Source organism: Vicia villosa, linkage group LG1 (genome assembly GCF_029867415.1).
Source record: "Vicia villosa cultivar HV-30 ecotype Madison, WI linkage group LG1, Vvil1.0, whole genome shotgun sequence".
Lineage (NCBI taxonomy): Eukaryota > Viridiplantae > Streptophyta > Magnoliopsida > Fabales > Fabaceae > Vicia > Vicia villosa.
Window position 1 is genome coordinate 90,584,459 of NC_081180.1, and position 22,769 is coordinate 90,607,227.

A 22,769-nucleotide genomic window follows, 5' to 3' on the forward strand; every position below is an offset into this window, starting at 1 on the left:
AATAAAACAGTCTCTATAATAAAATTATATAGTTATTAAATCGGTCGAACTAGATGACTTGATCTCTAAAAAAATCATAAGAGCTTAGGAATTTCAAAATATCATAATTTATAAATTCATTCTTTAAATTCAAGATTTAAACATAGTGCTCACATACAATAAAATAGTACAAAATATAAAATATCATAATAAAATATTTCAATGTCTAATAAATTTAATTTTAATAAAAAAGTTGTTCTAAATAAGTTTGCAAAAAATTTATTTATGTTTTAATTTTTAAAAAAAATTATCAAAACAACGTCATTTGTTTGAGAAAAAAAGTAAACATTTAAACCGTCAATTTTTAAAATTGCAGGTTTCTTAGTTTTTATCAGTTTTGACCGCCTATTTTTGAAAACAGTTGATTTTTTGATTTTTACGTTTTTTGACCATCAGTTTAAACTATCATTTTTTTAATATATAATTTATTTAATTTATTATTTCATATTTAGCCACACCAATATATAATATCTAAAATATATATGTCCCCTGCTTTTAACTACCATAAGATTCATAAAAACTTAAACAAAAATGCTATCTTTACACCATAAATGACAACTACACCGTATTTGCCTACTGTATGATCTACTTTTTTATTTATTTTAATATTTTTACTTGCTTTGAAAAATGTGCCACCATTACAATTAATTTGGAAACTACGGTGTAAGACATACGGTGTAAAAAAATTCGTGTAAAAATAACATGCCTCAAACTTAAATGATGTGCTTATAAATTTTAAATGTATTAAAATTGGAGCAGTTTATTCATGTTTTTATAAAAATAATTATTATAGTATTATATTTATACTAAAATAAAATGAAAAAATTTTAAAAATATTTTCAATAAAAATTTAGTTTAAATAATTTTTGATACAATTTCATTTTAAATATTTTTTTACTATAATGTTGTGGATATTAAAAGAGAAAAAGGGATATGCACTGACAGTGTAAAATATTTTTACACTGTCAACCAATCACAACCATGTATTCAATTAAAACACAATTTTAATTTAACAAAACTAATATGACATGGCAAGTGTAAGGATTTTGATTAATTATATGTGTAAAGTTAGTTTACACTGTCAGTGCACTATCTTTAAACTCATATTAAAAATCTAAAAAATCTCTTAACAATACAAATATTTTAATTTTAACAAAGAATATATTCATGTTATTAAATGTTTACATTAATTAATTATTTATAAAAGAAAAGTTTGAAATAATTTCAAATATTTTAAAAAAATTCTATAAAGAATATTTTTTTGATAAATATAAAAATATTTTTAATCTATAACATAAAGTCTTTAATGTTGAAAAAAAAGTTTTAATTTTCAAAAAATATAAATTATTTTTAAGAGAATATTTAGATTCAATTCTTTAGATATAATTTATAATTTTTTTTATTATTGACAAATAGTATAAACCAGACAGAAAAAATTAAATCTTTTTATTTTCAATCTATAACAAAAAGTTTGCATAATAGTTTTTGCAGTATCAAAATATTGATTTCCAAAAAATAAAAGGTCTTTAATTTCTTAAAATAAACCATTTTCCTATCTTGCACAAGTTGCAAGCAATCAAAGGGTGAAACCCACTCTCTCAAACCTTCATATGTTCAGCGGTAGACTGTTTGGTGAAATTTCACACAGAAAAGTGTGGAAAGTGACCAATACCTTTCCTTCCACTTCATCAACAAAAACACAAAAGGCTAGTTCTGTAATTTCAATCAAATTGTGAACAAGAGTGTGCTATTGGAGAAGAAGAAATAACCATAGCATGATAAACTCGCCGAGTTGACTCAGTTAATCGACTCAATGAAGGGAGAAAGCGAGTGCTTCGAGTGCCTCCAACTCCGTATCAACTCGGATTTCTCTGATCAACTCGTCTTCAATCATGCCATTTCCGATTATCCTTTTCCGTTCGGATCATCAGCTATTCTCGATGTATCTTTCGCTCTTACTCTAGTTTTTCATTTTCGAATCAATTTTTTTTTATCATCTTAATCAGTTTTTTAATTTTTTGGTTTTTGGAAAATAGATTACTGGTTCAGCAGAAGGTGAATCTTCAAGTGGTCAGTTTATATTGCAGTATATGTCTAGTCATGAGAACTCTTGTTTTACCAATTATGTGTAAGTTTCATGTTCTTCATTTTTTATATATTTACTCTGTTTATTTGTTAGTTGCAGTTTTTAGTTTAGTTCAGACTTAATGATTTTGTGACTTACTATTTGAGATGTGATTTGTTTGTGATTTTATGCATTCTTGTATATTAGTTATCTTGGATTTTGAGTTGCAACTTAACCTTACAAAATGACTTGTAAAGTGAAGATTGCCCCCACTTATTAAGACCATCTCTTATTTCATTTGAGACTCTTGACACATCTGCTCATGTCTAGGACCTATTAGCGGAAACTTGGTAGCAAGTGGTTTAACAAATTACGGATAAACTCTAATATCATCTCAAAATTTGGGTTGAACCTAACTCATTCCTTACAAAACTTACTTGTAAGGTGGTGATTGTCCTCCACTTATAAACATATGTTTAGGTCATCCTTCACCCAATGTGGACTCTTAACACTCTATCACGCTTTGGACTATTTAGTTTGTGGAGATATAAATAGTGGGTAACCCGAATTGATAAAGTCTCACATTATCTTAGAATTTGGGTTGGGTTTAACTCAAATTTGCAAAACTGGCTTGTAAGGTGATGATTGCTCTCACTTACAAATATTGTTCAATGTGAGAGACTCTTAACCCACCTCCATCACGTTCAAGATTGGACATCCCAATAGCAAAAACCATACAGCAGGTGGTTCAAGATAAACTCTAATACCATATAGAAAAGAGTTTCTAATGTATTTTAACGCTACGTAACAATACAATATCTGTTCTGTTTAAATAAAGCAAATTCTAGTTCTAATAGACTCTGTTTAACGGGCCACTTATTGTAATATACAAGTAACTACGAAAATGACTATTTACAGTCTATTATTTACAACAAGTTATAATAAAATATTGTTGTTTTAGTTATTGTTTGGGTTTATTGTTGTGAGATTAACGGTTGGTTATTACTTGTAAGTAATAAGCTCTTGTACTGATTGCAGAAATGGTGGAAATGAATTTGCCTTATCCGATGAGTCTGAAACTGGTAAAGCTCCATTCAGGAATAGGACTTGTAATCATTCTGGAAAGTTTCCTTGCTCGAGAACAATCACTTCGCTTTCCCCAAACGCTCGTGTTGACAAGTGTTCCTTTTCTGTACTTCAAGATGTTGCCAATGATTTCTTGTCCGGGTTAACTGAAGGTCACGTGTTAGAATCACTTGGTCTTTTCATTGAAGGGAAAGCATCTGGGCGGGACAGTATGAATTTCCTTAGGTTAATTGGGTTTCCATCATTTGAAGAACACACCTTTCCAGGCACTTTGAGGCATCCAAACATAGCTTCTGTACTCGCAATACTAAAAGCGTCTGACCATACTAACATAGTGCTTCCGAAGACTCCATACAACTTGGAAAGTATTCTTCATTTTAACCCCAATGCAATAAAGTCTGATTGGAATAGAAGATTTCTTATGTATCAGCTACTCTCGGCTTTATTGTACTTGCACGGTTTAGGGGTTTCCCATGGTAATATATGCCCGTCCAATATCATGTTGACGGACTCATTATGGTCTTGGCTGAGATTATGGAATGAACCTGTATTGGAATCTAATTTAACTTTGCAAGAGAGTGAGAATGTTAATTCAAAACCTGCAAAAATAGGTTGTTGTAATGGTAGCTGTCATTCTAATGACGTTTATGCCGATCTAAAGCTTTCTCCACAAATAGATTGGCATTCTAGCTTTCATCAGTGGTGGAGAGGAGAATTAAGTAATTTTGAGTATTTACTCATCTTAAACAGATTAGCAGGAAGAAGGTGGGGGGACCATACATTTCATCCAGTAATGCCTTGGGTTGTTGACTTTAGCTCAAAACCGGATGATAATTGTGATGCAGGGTGGCGAGACTTAAGCAAGAGCAAATGGCGCTTGGCAAAAGGTGATGAACAGTTGGATTTCACCTATTCAACGTCTGAAATCCCTCATCATGTATCAGATGAATGTCTGTCGGAATTGGCTGTCTGCAGCTATAAAGCAAGAAGGTTGCCTTTGAGTGTTCTTCGGATGGCTGTTCGTTCAGTGTACGAACCTAATGAATATCCTTCTTCAATGCAGAGGCTCTATCAATGGACGCCTGATGAATGCATTCCAGAGTTTTATTGTGATGGCCAAATTTTTAGGTCGATACATGATGGTATGGCTGATTTGGCTATACCTTCTTGGGCAGAGAGCCCCGAGGATTTCATTAAATTGCATCGTGATGCATTGGAAAGTAATAGGGTGTCATTTCAACTCCATCACTGGATAGATATAATCTTTGGGTACAAAATGTCTGGCCAGGCCGCAATTGTTGCTAAGAATGTTATGCTTACTCAATCAGAATCCACTATACCAAGATCAACTGGACGTCGTCAGCTCTTTATGCGACCACACCCCATTCGGCACGCTACTGCCAGAATAACACGTAATGGGTCCAATAAATATGCCAAAGTTTCGACTCAAACAAATGAAATGCAGCGAGAGACATCTCTTCTATCCGAAACTGCTTATCTACAAGAACTGGAACAAGCATCTGCATTTTCCGAACATGCTAGGCATTTGAATGCTTGTTACCGTTACCCATTAAGTCAGATGAAAAGAAAGAACATCTCATCTCCGGGAGATTCAACAGCAGGGACGCTTAGCAAAAATAAAAATGATGTATCTTTGATTGACAGAAATTATTGGATGCCGTATAAAATGAATCATATATCCTTTCTTCAACATATGCAAGAGGAAGATGAAGGCTCCTCAGGATATCCAGACTTGCTTCTCTGGAGGCAGAAGTTGTCTTCTTCAAGACTTACCTCTGAAGATATTGCAAGGGACATATTTTCTGTCGGTTGTCTCTTGGCAGAACTTCATCTTTGCAGGCCGCTATTTGATTCAATCTCATTGGAAATATACTTGGAGGATGGAACATTACCGGGATATCTGCAGGAACTACCTCCTCATGTTAGAATACTTGTTGAAGCATGCATCCAAAAGGATTGGATGAGGTATCAGCGCACGCGCGTAGATCTGCATTCTGCAAAAGAATGCATTTGTTTGTCCTATTAGGTATTCTTTTTCTGGGCTTGTTTTTTTCTATCAGGTTATTGAAATATAACTTTTTTCTATATAGGAGGCCATCAGCCAAAATTCTTCTGGAATCACCTTATTTTCCAAAAACAATCAAGTCCTCCTACTTGTTTCTTGCTCCACTTCAGCTTGTTGCTAGAGATGAATCTCGCCTTCGTTTTGCTGCAAATCTTGCAAAGCAGGGAGCTCTCAGGCAAGTGGGTGCATTCGCAACTGAAATGTGTGCTACTTATTGCCTACCACTTATAGTGAATGCTGTGAGTGATACTGAAGCTGAATGGGCATATATATTACTGAAGGAATTGATAAAATGCCTAACAGCACAAGCAGTGAAAACATTAATACTGCCAACCATACAGAAAATTTTACAGGCTAGTTGCTAATTTCATTGTGACATTTATTTAGTCTGCAGATGTTTTTTTCTAGCTTTTGTTTTATTTTTTTAAAAAAATTCTTCAGACTTTATTTAGACATCTTTTTGCAGAACACAGGTTATTTACATTTAAAGGTTTCCCTTTTACAAGATTCATTTGTACGTGAAATATGGAACCGAGTTGGTAAACAAGCATATCTGGAAACTATTCACCCATTGGTCTTATCAAACTTGTATATATCTCCGGATAAAAATTCAGCTGCATCTGCTTCGGTGCTTCTAATTGGTTCTAGTGAAGAGATTGGTGTACCAATTACCATCCATCAGGTAATTTTAGCTTTGCAACAACCTTCAGTAATATATTTTCCGATGTCCACATGCATGCACCCCCACTCAGGTGCAATCATTATTGTTTTATTAACCTTATATTATTGAATCAGACTATCTTGCCCCTTGTTCACTGCTTTGGGAAAGGACTGTGTGTAGATGGCATTGATGTGCTGGTCAGAATCGGTATTCTTAATTAATTGACTTTCATATTTTTCCATATTTTTGTTACTGAGATCTTCAGTTTTAATCCCCTTTCCTTTTTTGACTTCCCAGGGGGTATTTTTGGGGAAACCTTTATTATTAAACAGATGCTACCATTACTGAAAAATGTTTTTCGGTCCTTCATTGATGTGTCAAGCATGAATAAGCCTGATCCTGTCCAGAGTTGGAGTGCTTTAGCACTTATTGATTGTATGATGACTATAGATGGCCTTGTAGCTTTCTTGTCAGAAGAAATCATAGTAAAGGAGCTGCTTGAAGTATGTTTTTTTTTTTTTTGGCTTCAAAATGCTTTAAATGACAGTAAATATTGTACAAAAACTAATTATTGAATGTATTATGAATACACAGGACATAAGTTGCATACACATTGGGGTTCTTATGCAGAAACATATGGAATTTGCGGTGCTTCAGGTTCTTCAAATTCTTCATTTGTTTGTTTTGGATCTGTTGCCCTATTCTTGGATCCATTGGCTTTAACAGACATCTAAGCTTTACCCTTAACTAAGGGCATTTTTCTTTTCAATCACAAGTCACTATGGATTTACACTTTTACTTGAATATGTTAGGATTTTCTTTTCTGCCTTGTTCTAATTAGAATGATCAAAATGAAGAGTTATTATGGTGTCAGTGATTGAGGGTTGTGCCTTGGCTCACAGATTTTGAAACTGAGCATTGCACTAAAATAGATTAACACACTAAAGCACTTCTTCCAAATTGTTTGTGGATGTTGTGCCATTTTCCGAAGTTATTCTTCAAATGCTTTACTTGGATTGTATCCTATTAGAAAAAGTAGAAAGATAGAGAGAGAATTTCATTTTCTGTTATAACAGAATTTGTATTTGATTGAATGGATCAGTTACAATCAACACTTGTGCATTATATAGCACAAGTGATAACCTGAGATAGCAGGTAATATTCTATCAATACTGACATCTGTCAGTTACAATGCTAAGCTAACATTAATACTGCTTATATCTTCAATACCCCCCCCCCCCACAAACTTAGGGGAGCTAGCAACCCTAAGTTTGTGTATTAACTCAAGAAACTTTGTAGAGGCAAGAGGCTTGGTAAGAACATCAGCAAGCTGATCAGAACCAGGAATATGCACCACCTGAATTTGCTTGGCCAGCACTTTCTCTCTAACAAAGAATAGGTCAATCTCCATGTGCTTAGTTCTGGAGTGAAGGACAGGGTTATGAGCCAGAAGTACAGCAGACTGATTGTCACATAACACCACAGGGGGTTTGGTAGTGATGCAGAGTTCAAGAAGTAAAGTCTGAATCCAGAGCAAATCAGCAGTAGCCTGAGCAAGACTTCTGTATTCTGACTCAGTACTAGATCTGGCCACAACAGGCTGCTTTTTAGACCACCAGGATATGAGATTAAGCCCAAAGAATATGGCAGCACCAGAAGTACTGCGCCTATCATCAGGGTCAGATGCCCAATCAGCATCACAGAAAACATGAAGAGTAGGAGGGGCTGTAGGAGAGAGGGGACTTAGAACCAAACCATGATGGAGAGTACCCTTGATGTACCTAAGAATCCTCTTAACTGCAACCCAGTGAGTGTCAAGAGGGTGAGACATAAACTGGCACACCTTATTGACAGAATAGGTCAGGTCAGGTCTAGTGATGGTGGCATATTGCAAGGCACCAACCACAGACCTGTACATGAAAGGATCAGAAAAGGCTGCAGAACCAGTTTTAGTAAGCTTGCAAGTAGACTGCATGGGAGTAGAAACAGGGCTAGACTCAAGCATATTAGTTTTCTGCAATAAATCCCTAAGATATTTGGTTTGAGTCAGTAACAAGGAACCCTGAGCAGCATGTTTGACCTCTATGCCAAGGAAATAGTCAAGCTCACCAAGATGTTTAAGGGAAAAAGCAGAATTCAGTTTGGAAATAACTTCCTTGAGAAGAGCAGGTGAACTGCCATGAGGATTATGTCATCAACATAGACAAGGAGATAGAGAGACTGTCCTTTGGAGAAATAAGTAAAAAGAGATGGATCACATTTGCTAGGCCTGAAGTGAAGTTGAACAAGGGCTGACTGCAATCTTTCAAACCATTGCCTAGGGGCCTGTTTAAGGCCATAGAGTGCTTTATTGAGTTTGCACACAAGGGAGGGATCAGAATGGATAAAACCTTGAGGTTGTTCCATGTAAACCTCTTCAGAAAGCAAGCCATTCAAGAAGGCATTATTTACATCAAGCTGGTGAAGAGGCCACCTGTGAGTGACAACAATAGTAAGAATGACCCTAATAGTTATAGGCTTGACTACATGAGAGAATGTCTCAGTAAAGTCCAGCCCATGTCTTTGATGGAAACCCTTAGCAACTAGGCGTGCCTTGTACCTACTAATAGAGCCATCAGAATTCTCTTTAAGTCTAAAGACCCACTTGCAGCCTATGACATTTTTGTGAGAAGGCAAAGGCACCAAGGACCAAGTATTATTTTTCTGCAGGGCATCAAACTCAGCTTGCATGGCTGATTTCCAATTAGTGTCAGCAAGAGCCTGTTTTACAGTCCTAGGCTCAGTGTGAGCAAGCAGCAATCTAGGTTCAAGCCTAGGCTGAAGGAAGCCAGATTTGGCTCAAGTCTGCATAGGATGGTGATTAACAGGGACTTGGGGCACAGGGATGGCATGAGGAGGGATAGAGGGACCAGGATCAGGTGAAGAAGAGGAGCTGGGACTATGAGAAAGAGCATTAGAAGGAGCTGACACAGGACTGGAGGCAGAGACACTAGACTTGGGGTTAGGGACAGGACTGCTAGAATTAGATGTGGAGGGAGGAGAGGGAGATGAACTAGGTGGGACTTTGTTGGGATGTGGAGTAAGAGAGCTTAGAATAGGGCTAGAACAGCTAGGGGCTAAAGAAGAGGAAGAGGAGGCAGTAGGCTGAGAAGTAGGGAAAAGTTCAGAAAAGGGAAACTTGGACTCATTGTGAAAAATAGAAATCAGAGTGTTCTGAATGTGCTTGAGTGAGTAAAGCACTCAGCATCCATAATATTTATACACTATATAATTAATTACATATTATGTTTACAAGGAGAAATAAATAATAGTCCAACTTCCTAAATGCATGAATCTAAATATACATGAACCTAAAACGTAAATGCTCTTTTTAATGGAAAACATACAATGTATTTTTTCTATTTCCAACACTCCCCCTCAAGCTGGTGAATAAGTATTCTCCATTCCCAGCTTGGATATAATTCGTTCAAAATTTGAGCAACTCAATCCTTTAGTGAGAATATCCGCAAGTTGCCCATGTGAGGACACATATGGGGTGCAAATCAGCCCACTGTCAAGCTTCTCCTTAATGAAGTGTCTATCAACCTCAATATGCTTAGTTCGATCATGTTGAACTGGATTATGTGCTATACTGATAGCTGACTTATTATCACAGTAGAGCTTCATGGGTCCTTGCCATTTGATTTTCAAATCTTCTAAAATAATTTTAAGCCAAAGTAATTCACAAATGCCTTGTGCCATGGCTCGAAATTCAGCTTCAGCACTAGAACGTGCTACTACATTTTGCTTCTTACTCCTCCAAGTCACAAGATTTCCTCCAAGAAAGGTGCAATACCCTGTAGTGGATCTTCTATCAACAATTGATCCTGCATAGTCTGCATCAGTGTAGGCCTCAAGTGTTGTATTTCCATTTCTTTTGAACAAAATTCCTCTTCCTGGAGTTCCCTTGAGATACTGCAGGATTCTATGAACTGCTTGTAAATGGATCTCTTTAGGACAATGCATGAACTGACTAACCATACTTACAGCATATGCAATATCAGGTCTAGTGTGAGACAAGTAAATTAATCTCCCAACTAGACGTTGATATATTTCTTTATCTACTGCAACATCTTCTTCTGTATTACCCAATTTAAGATTTGGATCCATAGGAACGCTCGCTGGTTTACACGCTGTTTTTCCTGTCTCTTTGAGTAAATCTGTAATGTATTTTTGTTGTGATATAAAAATGCCTTTTCGAGAATGTGCCACCTCGATTCCCAAGAAGTACTTCAGCTTTCCAAGAGCTTTTATTTCAAACTCCTTAGCCAAACAATGACTCAAGATATGTTGCTCCTTCCAATCATCTCCAGTCATTATAATGTCATCCACATATACTAACAAAACTGTTACTCCCCCTTGTGGCGAGTGTTTGATGAACAAGGTGTGATCCCCTTGACTTTGCTTGTACCCCAAGGATGTCATAACCTTAGTGAATCTTCCAAACCATGCTCGAGGTGATTGCTTTAGGCCATATAACGCTTTTTTCAACCTGCAAACTGTATTGTCAGACACATTTTTTTCATACCCCGGTGGTACCTGCATATAAATCTCCTCCTCAAGTTCCCCATGTAGGAAAGCATTCTTCACATCAAATTGTTGTAAATTCCAACCATAATTGGCAGCAAGTGACAAAATTACTCTCACTGTATTCATCTTCGCAACCGGTGCAAATGTTTCTGAGTAGTCAATTCCATAGGTTTGTGTAAACCCTTTGGCAACCAACCTGGCTTTATATCTTTCGATTGATCCATCAGCCTTATATTTTACCGTGTACACCCATTTGCATCCAACTGGCCTCTTTCCTTCTGGTAAAGTCACTATCTCCCACGTTCCATTCTTCTTCAGTGCGTCCATCTCAATATTCATGGCTTGCTTCCATTTTTCATCAGACAATGCCTCAGAAACATTAGTAGGTATGGAAGTAGCGTTAAGGTTTGTAAGGAAGGCTCTATGGGTAGGTGAGAATTTTTGAAAAGAAAGATAGTTTGAAAGGGGATATAAAGGCTGTTTGGTGCATTTTCTGGTACCTTTCCTAATAGCAATTGGAAGGTCTAGGTCATCATCTGTTGTTTGGGTCATAATTTTATCCTGCAATTCAGAAGAATTAATTACCTCATTTGAAGGAGTCGAGTCAGGCTCTTGAACTTGTGTCGATTCAGGAACGGCCTTTGACTTTCTCATGTAAACCAGATTCTTTCCATATCTCACATCCACTTCAGGTTCACGTTCAACTACTGGTATATTTGATTGATTTGACTCAACCCCCAATTCTTCAGGCTCAGATGGGTTTGGTACAAGTGTGTTTAACTCAAGACCAGAAAGATCGGGTCTATTTGACTCAAAACTGGAAGAATTAGGTGGATTTGACTCGAGACCAGAGAGATTGAGTGTATTTGAGTCATGACCAGATGTATTTGACTTAATACTAGACAAATTGAGTGTATTTGACTCGAGACCAGAAAGATCAAGACTTTCAAGCTTATCTTCCTTAAAACTCTCCCCCTGAAGATAAGGTTGAGTGAAGTACGGTTCCTCTTCATGGAAGGTTACATCCCGCGACACAAAGAATCTTTTAGATGGAGGATGAAAACACTTATATCCCTTTTGAGTAGAGGAATAACCGACAAAAACACATCTTAGGGCTCTAGGATCGAGTTTTTTCCTGTCTTGACTATGCACATGGACAAATGAGACACACCCAAAGATTCGAGGTTTGAGATTACTACTTGTTGACAAATTTGGATAGAAGGAAGAAAGAACATCCATAGGACTCTTGAACCCTAATACTCTAGAGGGTAATCGATTAATAAGATATGTGCTAGTGAGAACGGCCTCCCCCCATAAATATTTGGGAACATTTTTATGAAACAATAGTGCTCGGGTTTGGTCTAATAGATGCCCATTTTTTCTTTCTGCGATTCCATTTTGTTGTGGTGTTTTAACACAAGAAGACTCATGGACAACTCCCTCTTTTTGACAGAAAGAAATAAGAACATGATTGAAGTACTCTTTTCCATTATCAGACCTAAGTCTTTTAATGTTTACTCCAAATTGATTTTTAATCATGTAGAAAAACTTTGGAAAAACAGTACTGACGTCAGACTTGTTTTGGAGTAAAAATACCCAAGTAACCCGGGTACAATCATCTATAAAAGTCACAAACCACCTAGCGCCTGTTACATTTGGATTAGTAGAGGGACCCCAAACATCTGAATGAATAAGATAGAAAGGGGAAAGACTTCTTTTGTTGTTTAATGGAAATGGTAGACGCTTATGTTTAGCAAACTCGCACACATCACAATGAAGACTTTCAATATCTACATTATTGAATAAAGACGGAAACAAAACTTTAATGACTCCAAAAGAAGGATGACCTAATCGACAATGAAAAAGAAAGATTTTTTCCTTTTTGGAGAGTATTGACTCTGACATAAATGAGTGAGACAAGTGGACATTTGTACAGTGACCTGGCTCTTCAAGATAGTAAAGGCCATTCATTTCTCTAGCACGTCCAATCGTCTTTCCCGAGTCCTTATCCTGAAATATACAACAATCATTAAAAAAAGTCACGCTACAGGATAAATCATTTGTAAGTTTTTGTATGGAGACAAGGTTCATGGATAGCTTCGGAACATGGAGAACCCTTTTTAAGGTTATAGAATGATTTATTTGAATATCTCCAAAGCCAGCTACAGTTACAAGAGTACCATCAGCAGTAGAAATTTTTTTATTACTGGGACAAGGGGAATATGTGGAGAACTGTTTTGAAGAGGGTGTCATGTGGTCTGTGGCTCCTGAATCTAATATCCAAAATAAATGAGAAGGTGTTTCTGAGACATGAAATCCAAATGAGAGTGGAAGCTTACTAGAATACGCCACACTACAATTACTTGATGATTTTTCCATACCAGAAAATGCAGGGACAGTGGCTGGAACAGTGCAGACAGCGGCTGAAACTTGCAAACAGTGGCTGGAACTTGCAAACAGTGGCTGGAACTGTGCAGACAACGGCTGAAACGGTGTAGACAGCGGCTGGAACGGTGTAAACAGCGGCTGAAAAATGTGCAGAGTTGTACCAACGGCTGCAGAAAACTGTATGAAACAGTACGGACGGCTGCCGGAAAAGTATAGATAGCGTTTAATTGAAAAAACTTGACAGCACGTGTTGCCCAGTCAAGATTTAAGGGTTCTGACAGCATAAAAATGCCCGGTCAGATTTCTAAATATTGATATTAGCGGAAGTAGAGTTCCCTAGATTAGGAGCTCTGATGCCATGTGAAAAATAGAAATCAGAGTGTTCTGAATGTGCTTGAGTGAGTAAAGCACTCAGCATCCATAATATTTATACACTATATAATTAATTACATATTATGTTTACACGGAGAAATAAATAATAGTCCAACTTCCTAAATGCATGAATCTAAATATACATGAACCTAAAACTTAAATGCTCTTTTTAATGGAAAACATACAATGTATTTTTTCTATTTCCAACACTCATTAAAGACCACATCCTTGGAGATGTAAAGCCTACCATTGGGGGCTAAACATCTATACCCCTTATGAGAGGTAGAGTAACCCAAAAACAAACACTCTTGGGATCTAAAGGCCAATTTATGAGTGTTGTATGGTCTTAAGAGAGGGAAACAAGAACATCCAAAAACCTTAAGAAAAGAGTAATCAGGCTGCTGATGAAACAGGAGGGTAAAAGGCACAGCAAACTGAACTGAGGCAGATGGCAGCCTGTTGATAAGGTAAACAGCAGTGGAGAAAGCATAGTCCCAGTAGGAAAGAGGAAGAGAGGCCTGAGTGAGTAAAGTAAGCCCTAAATCAACAATATGCCTATGTTTTCTCTCAACAACACCATTCTGATGGTGTGTATGAGGACAAATCAGTCTATGAACAATGCCTGAGGCAGACAGAAAATTGGTAAAAGGTCTAAACTCCCCACCCCAGTCAGATTGGACAGCTTTGATGGGAAGATTGAGCTGCAGTTCAACCATAGCCTTAAACTTCTGAAAAACAGACAAGGCCTCAGACTTATGCTTAATGAGATACAACCAAGTAAACTTGGAGTATGCATCTACAAAGGAAATATAATAAAAGAAACCAGTAGTGGACTTAAAGGGAGAAGGACCCCAAAGATCAGTGTAAATTAATTCAAGTGGCTGAGTATACACAGTGTGTGAGGTGGGTGAGTGAAGTCTATGAGATTTCCCAATACAACAAGCAGAACAAAAAAGATCATTGGCTTTATTAGTAAATGGAACATTACATTGTTGTAAAACAAGTTTAAGAGCATGTGTATTAGGATGCCCAAGCCTAAGGTGCCACATAAAGGGCAAACTAGAATTTGCAGAAACAGAAAAAGCACTATGTGCAACATTATTGGAGGGCCTAGAGATGGAAGCCAAAGAAGACTTAGCAGACTTGGAAACATTGATGGAAGGAAACTCATACAGACCATCAGCACCCACATGACCTTCTAGTAAAGTGGCATTAGACACCTGGCATTTAACAAGGCATTGATTTGCAGAAAAGACAAAATAGACATTATTATCCTTAGTAAACTGACTGACACTTAGCAGATTTTTGGTTATAGATAGAACATGAATTAAGTTCTTAATAGTGAGGTGTGTGGGAGGATGCAAAGGTGAAGGAAAAGAACTAGAGCCAGCAGTGTGAATAGGCAGACCTTGTCCATTGCCTACATAAATCTGGTCATGTCCTTCAAATGGAGTCAATTGCTGCAAGTTGGAGGCATCATTTGTGACATGATATGAGGCCCCTGAGTCAGGGAACCAGGAACCTGAGGGTGAGGGCACTGAACTGGCCACAAATGTACTTGGAGCTTGAGCAATAACTGCAGGAACAGCTGCAGGGACTGTGGCAGGAACTGATGCAGGAACAACAGCCACAGGAGGCCTAGCCCACACATAAGGAGAAGGTTGAGTGGCAGCTTGAGGAACCTGAGTGTAGTACACACCAGCACCAGCAGGAGGCCACTGAGGTTGCACATAAGGAGTGGAGGCTTGAGGAACAGAGGACTGAAACTGATGATTGAACCTATGCCAGCATTGTAATGCAGTGTGACCAGGTTTAGAGCAAACCTGACACTGAATGTGAGATGTAGAGACTCTACCACCTCTGCCTCTATAGAACCTACCACCATGAGAGCTCCTGCCACCGCGGAATGAATGAGACTCCTGCACAGGTTGAGTGGAAGCAGTGGGAGTAGACGAAGAGGAGTCTACAGCAGGTGAGGGAGGCTCTTCAGGAGAGGTTGAGGGAGCAACAGAGTGTGTAAGGTTGAGTGACACCAGATCTGGAGGAGATTGCTTCTTGAACTTGTTAAGACGAAGCTCATGAGCTAACAAAAGGATCTCAACCTCATCTAGGTCCATAACACCAAACTTGCTCTCAACAACAGATACAACAGGAGCAAATTCAACTGGTAATCCTTCCAAAATGACGTCAATGTGATGAGACAGGGGAATAGGATCACCGATGGAAGCTAGGGCATCAACAATCGTGCGAATCTTCAGGAGATAGTCCTGAACAGAGAGAGTATCAAGAGTAAGAGCACGTAATTCAACACGGAGATGACGTGCTCTTGCACGAGTTTGCTTTTGAAAGTAACTGAATAACCGATCCCACAGTTCGTGCGAATGCGAACATCCAAGAACACGCGAGAGGATCTCGTTCGATAACATGGATTGAAGCCACGAGAGAAGCATCTGATCCTTGTGGATCCATGCTGAGTACGCCGGATTGAACGAACCGGCACGGCGAGCAGCTTCAAAGAGGAATTTTGGAGGTACACGAGCACAAACCACCAGATCGGTGAGATCGTGTGCGTTGATGTACGGCTCCACCTGTTGGCGCCAGAGATGAAAATTCTTTTCATCTAGTTTTTGCGCGATCTTGAGAGAGAAATGAAGATGGTGAGATTCGCCAGAAACCGGTGGCACTGCCGGCAGACCTTCCGGTGAACCGAGGTTAGAGTGCGGCGGCGAAGGCGGCGGAGTAACGTAAGCCATGGACCGAGTCAGAAATCTGATACCATATTAGAAAAAGTAGAAAGATAGAGAGAGAATTTCATTTTCTGTTATAACAGAATTTGTATTTGATTGAATGGATCAGTTACAATCAACACTTGTGCATTATATAGCACAAGTGATAACCTGAGATAGCAGGTAATATTCTATCAATACTGACATCTGTCAGTTACAATGCTAAGCTAACATTAATACTGCTTATATCTTCAATATATCCTGATACTGTGGTGAATGGTGATGTCTGAAACATTCATTTGCCATAAGTCATCATGTCAGTTAACTAGTTGCTTAAATTGTTAAATAATTCTTAGTTGTCATTTTCCAGGTTGCTGCTACTACTCTCTTTGGAATTTGTCAGCGGATGGGAGCAGATTTGTCGGCATTGCATATTCTTCCAAAACTTAAAGAACTATTTGACGAGCTTGCTTTCTCCCAGGAAATTTCTAAAGGTTCGACTACTGTCGGCAGAAACTTGAAGGTTTCCAAATTAAAAATTGGAGGGGACTTCCAAATTGAGAGTCGTATGGATCTTGTGTGAGTGTCATAAGACTCAAAACTGAATTCCGGAGTTGGTTTTATGCTGGGAGAAATCACTTTCCTTGGCTATTTAATGCAAAACTAAAATAAGTCTAGGTAAAAAAAGTGGAGAAAATGGTATGTAATAAAAGTGACTGGAAAGGAAATCAGACTAAGATTATAGGATAAACATAAATGATAATTTTTTTAGTCATATTAGTCTTTAATATCAAATCCTTAAAGTCAGTTGTACTCAACCCCTTTTTATAGTGAAAGGCATGCTATCCCGCATACAATTACGAAGATTCCCACCACCCACCTCTACAAAATGCTAGAGCAGATAGACAAAGACAATATGTGTGGCTAGGAAAATCTAATTGTTAGCTGTAGGGTGTTTTCTTTATTATTGGTGTTTTATTTTGAGTCTTTACCTTCTTGGGTTGTTATTTTCTAAAAACCGAGCTCTCTTCCGTCTTAACAAAATTTAGAGCTTAGTGTCTGGACAAGGCACATACTCCATTCTTTGCTTTTGTTTTGATCTTATTCTGTTAGGACTAATGGTCAAACATAGTCCATATTCATAACACCAAATAAAAAAATTAAATATCTTAATAGGCTTAACTAAATGACATAGATTATAATACATTCATTCCCTTAGCTTATTCCTCATTAGCATGACCCTTCTTAAAATATCACGGCGCATGCAATCATTATTCCTAAAATATCCTCGTGCATATAGACAATCACCACCCAGCTGCAGTTTCATCCTAATTTACTAAGGTTATGCACATTATTACCTGATATTGCGTGTTCTAATGTTCCACCTGTTGTCAGAATAACTCTTAATTTGAGAAGCATGAGAGAAGTGCTTAATGTATTAGAGCTCAGCCTTGAAAACACACATCAATGACATCTGGTGTAGTCAGGACTCATTTTTTAATCCAAAAAGTCACATACTCTACACATTCACCTGAAACCAGAGAGTTGTGCTGTTTTCCACATTTGGTCGGGTATTGTAAAGGGTCACTAAATCGGGTGGATATGTCCTTAATTTTGTAAAGTCAAGGGAAAGAGAAATTGGACTAATAAGATGTCATCAAAGTGAAACTGATTCTCTACTGTAAATATTCATGTCATCCTAAGCCCACTTTCAACTTTGTTTTAGTTTATACTATGCTGGATTTATTTGCCTTATTTTCTTCCTTTATTTTCTTAGTATGCATAAATTTTTATGGGTTTTTTGCAGGTTGCTTCTCTATACTTCGTTCGCGTCTCTTCTTGGGATTGAGAAGCTTCGTCAATGTTGTGCTACTTGGTTGCTTCTTGAACAATTACTTCTACGCCGTCATAACTGGAAGGTATCTTGCTTTTACAACTGCATTTAAGAGTTTTTGTTCATGCAATAATTTCTGTTGTATAGTCTCTTGTACATCTTTTTTTTTGTTCTTTCTAAACCTGTTGTGGTTCAGTGGGAATATGCAGGAGAGTCATCAAGAAATGGCTCAGAAAATAATATTGCGAGAAGACCTACCATTTACCAGGGACTTACATCTGAATACAATCCTGCAAAGTTGTTGCTTAATGGGGTTGGATGGTCAATTCCACAATCCCAGGGAAGTAGAGGTGCTAAAAATTTGATTCAGAGAAGATCATTCAAACTTCATCAAAGCCCAGTAGTAATACAAGAAGGAATGCCAAACCAAGTGAACCTTGAACCATGGTTTTGGTTCCCTAGTCCAGCCACCATCTGGGATGGGCCTTCATTTCTTGGGCGGGTGGGGATCCAAAAAGATGAACTTCCTTGGAAGATCAGAGCATCTGTAATCCACTCTATACGTGCACATCATGGAGCAGTGAGGTCTCTGGCTGTACATCAGGATGAATCTACCATTTTTACTGCTGGAATTGGCCAAGGATATAAAGGAACTGTTCTGAAGTGGGAATTGAGCCGAACTAACTGTCTGTCCGGCTATTATGGCCACGAGGAGGTTTGCTTCTTCACTCTTTCTGAATATAAAACTCTTCAACCACACGGAACTAATGCTACATCCTGTAGTATTTATATATTTCTACAGCAGAAAGCTATTCAGTACTGTCTAGTTTCAACTATGGTATTGATATGCTAACTACAGAGCGAAGCATCATGGATGATGATTTTAAACAAAAGGGGCTGTGTTATAATTGGATGTATTAGGAACTAGATCAGTAAAATACAACTATTAGTATAGCCAATTGTAACAGTTACCATTGACCCTAAGTTGAGTGATGCTTATAAGTTTTTTCATCTATGGTATTGAATATGCTAACTACAAAGTGAAGCATGATGGATGAAGATTTTAAACAAAATGGGCTGTAGTATAATTCGATGTATTAGGTATTAGTGCAAAAAATAAAACTATTAGTATTACCACTCATAACAATTACCCTTGACCTTAAGTTGAGCTATGCTTATATGTTTTTTTCTGCTTTAAAGGCTTTCCAATTTTATTATTCTACAGCAACATTTCCTATGAATATGATACTTGTTACTCATCTCAAATTTTAGGTTGTGAACGATATTTGCATTTTATCATCTAGTGGAAGAGTGGCATCTTGTGATGGAACAATTCATATTTGGAATAGTCAGACAGGGAAGCAAATATCTGTATTTGCCGAGTCCGAAACTGAATCTGGCCATCCCACGAGCCATCCAACATCTGTGCCAAAAATTAGCAGTGACCAGGCAAATGTCCTTAATTTAAATACTCTATCAAATGGAATGTTGTCTAGTGCTTTTGATTCAAGCCTTTATACTTGTATGCATCTGTTAGACTCTGCTGAAACTCTTGTAGTTGGCACTGGAAATGGTTCTCTCAGGTGAATTAATTCTGTTTTAATTTCCATTTCAATCGGATACAAATTAGAAAATATGTTGATGCCCTTCAACAATTTTTTGCTGTATTGTACAGGTTCATTGATGTTGCTCGAGGTCAAAAGCTTCATATCTGGAGGGGGGAATCTAATGAACCTAGTTTTCATTCACTTATTTCTGCCATTTGTTCCTCTGGTTCTAACAAGACTCAAGCAGGTGGAATTTCCAACTCACCATCTTTAATTGCAACTGGACTAAGCTCTGGTCACTGTAAATTGTTTGATGCAAAGAGTGGAAATGTCGTTTCTTCTTGGCGTGCTCATGATGGATATGTGACGAAGGTATGGCAGTTAAGTTCAAATTTCAAAATATTAGGGACTACACAATTTGATTTGACTCACAGCATCGTCAATGTCTTTGAATACAGTTGGCATCACCTGAAGAACATCTACTTATTTCCAGCTCTCTGGACAGAACTTTACGAGTCTGGGACTTGAGAATGTAAGTGCATCTGTACTTATACCCTTTCATGATACATTACTTGTGATATATCCTCAGTAAGAATTTTTTACAGGATGTAGATGCATATAATTGCTCTCTAGGAAAATCTTTAATTTCCTACTAGTAATCAGAATGATTAAAAAAAAATCTTCTTTGATCTACACTCTTGTATGTTTTCATACATTTGAGTCCTCCATTTTGCTTGGTATATAGTACATGTTTGTTCGAAGATACATTCCTAAAGAAGAACCTAAATGAAAATGACATGCTTTCTTTCTCTATTACTCATGCAGGAATTCACCGTCACAACCCATTATTTTCAGAGGTCATTCAGATGGCATATCCAGTTTCTCCATTTGGGGCCAAGATGTTATTTCAATTTCCAGGAATAGGATTGGGCTTCTTTCCTTGTCTAAATCTGCCACTGAAATGGTATGCGTTTCTTTTTTGGAGGCTCACACTCACGTGATGCGGATAGGAATTAGAGAGGGTTTGTAGATTTTGCATGTCTAGCACCTAATTTTGAATGTCAATAACTATTTTTTAGCATTTGGGTTTAGTCTAATTCAACATTATAAAACCGATAGAAAATCGACTTGTAAGGTGAGAGCTGACCAAATATTATAAACACTACACAAGCCATATTTGTAAGTAATGTGGGGTTAAATCCACTCTTTTACACCCAACAGTGAAGTTGGAGGTTGCAAAGGAAGCTTTTAGATATGAAATTAAGCCTAACTCATCCTTTCAAAGCCGGCTTGTATGCTTTTAGATGCTGTCCAAATTTTATAAACACAGCAAAAACAATATCTCTAGGCAATGTGAGACTAAATTCCTTCACATCCAACCCAATGAAAGTGTTGGAGGTTCCAATGAAGGTAACCTAATTGCCGCAATTAGGCGGTTTGGGGCTGAGTGAATGCAAATTTTCCAACACACCCCTTGGGTTCGGGCCCAATGAACTTGAAGCGTGTACGATACGGGAAACCCAATAACAGACAGATCTAAGATAAACTCTTGCATTATCTTAAAATTTGGATTGACCTAATTCAACCTTACAAAACCAACTTGTAAGGCAAGGGTTGTCACGTTTTATAAACTCTACATAAACCATTTCTCTAGACAATAGGGGACTAATCCACCCCCTTACACACAACACAGTGAAGGTGTTCGAGGCTGCAACGAAGAAAACCTAAATGCCGTGGTTAGGCGGCTAGGGGCAAACCACAATGAAGACAAAATTTCCAACACACCCCCTCACGCTCAGCCCAATGAGTTTGAAGCGTGGACAATGCAGTAAGGCCAGCAACTGATTTAGGATGTGCTCTGATAGCTTTTTAGTATTTGGATTGATTTAACTCAATTTCACAAAACCGAACGTGGAACTAAATTCATCCCTTCACACCCAACAGAGTGAAAGTTTTAAAGGCTTTGATGAAGGCAACCTAAATGCCTTAATTGAGCGGCTAGGGGGAAACCGCATTGAAGGTGAAATTTCCAACACACTCCTACAAGCTCGGGCCTTATGAGCCTGAATGCTCTGTGATATCATCTTAGAATATACTGAACATTTATAGGGAACTCACCCTTCCTTAATATATCCTCTCCACTGAAATCATGACACATAGCATTTTATGTTATTTTAAAATTTGGAGAAAGCAGTGGAAGTAAATTTTTTTAAGGATTATATACCAAGGGAATACTGAAAATTTCCTAGGTATATGTGGTAAAGCTCAGTTTCCATATTCAGTTGCATGTGTTAACATCCTTGTAGGCTTGCATTCCTTTGTTCTTGACGTCATTATATAATATGATGATATTGATTTTTCAAATTTTGATGATGATTATGTGGTTTCATGACACAGGATGGGCAGCATCACATTATCCCCCAGAAACTATATGTTTCTGATAATGGAATGAGAAGCTTATCAGCATTATCAAGTATCAGTATACTTCCCTTCTCTAGATTGTTTCTTATTGGAACAGAAGATGGTTATTTGAGAATATGTTGTTAAATATGCTTCTTTGTTCTCTTTAATATTTATTTGAGAATATGTTGTTACATATTTTTTTTACTGTTATAGGGCTAAAGTCATAAATCATGTAAATGTTGATTCATATTTAGGGTTTTTATTCATCAAACATTACTTACCTTAATATTTTTTTGTTCAAAATATGCTAACTAATTCCTTAGCAATATTTAAAGTTTAAAGATAATAAGCCTTTATGTAGTTTTAAAATTTATTCATTCATTTAACGTCATTTTTAATAAATTATTTATGTCTAGTAAAAAATAATTATTTATATTTTGAGATTTGTTAACTAGTGTTTAAGGACGTTGTTTAACAATTAACATGACTATTTTTTTTTTGTATGGCTTCTCTTTTTTGATTAAATTTTATATGGCTTCTGTATTTTATCAAATTAATAGAAAATTTCAACCTCTAATGACAAGGGAGACTAATGATATTACGTGTTTACATGTATACAAATTTATGGAAGTATTTCAATATTATATTTTGAAATATTTTATTCTGCTGAAATGAAATCTTATATCATATGTTGTTTAAGATAGCACATAAGTTAAGAAACAATAATGTTACTTCCGACACCGAATATAGGTGAATAGTGTTTTTTATTAAAATAATATTATTTTTAAAAAATATTTTACTTTAAAAAAATTTAAATTTATTTTATAATACAAATATAAGATATAAGATGTATCATTAACTAACTTCATAATTATATTAATTACAAAAATGTATTATTAATCACTTATTTTACTTATAATTCATTAACTACTTTCATTACTTAATTAATCAATTAAATATATATTATTAACCATGTTATGACATTAAATTATA

The 22,769-nt window shown here is 36.9% G+C and overlaps 1 protein-coding gene across 1 annotated transcript; it reads left to right on the forward strand.

Annotated features, from left to right (window-relative positions):
• Positions 1-1,597: 1,597 nt before the first annotated feature.
• On the forward strand, positions 1,598-22,047 carry LOC131643503 (protein GFS12). The gene is made up of 16 exons (XM_058913744.1): positions 1,598-1,981; positions 2,076-2,167; positions 3,143-5,176; positions 5,302-5,629; positions 5,743-5,958; positions 6,072-6,144; positions 6,235-6,440; positions 6,532-6,594; positions 16,363-16,571; positions 17,800-17,911; positions 18,023-18,541; positions 19,099-19,409; positions 19,502-19,745; positions 19,832-19,905; positions 20,199-20,337; positions 21,771-22,047. The coding sequence occupies exons 1-16, from the start codon at positions 1,853-1,855 to the stop codon at positions 21,918-21,920; spliced, it is 4,899 nt and encodes a 1,632-aa protein (XP_058769727.1). The 5' UTR covers positions 1,598-1,852; the 3' UTR covers positions 21,921-22,047.
• Positions 22,048-22,769: the final 722 nt, after the last annotated feature.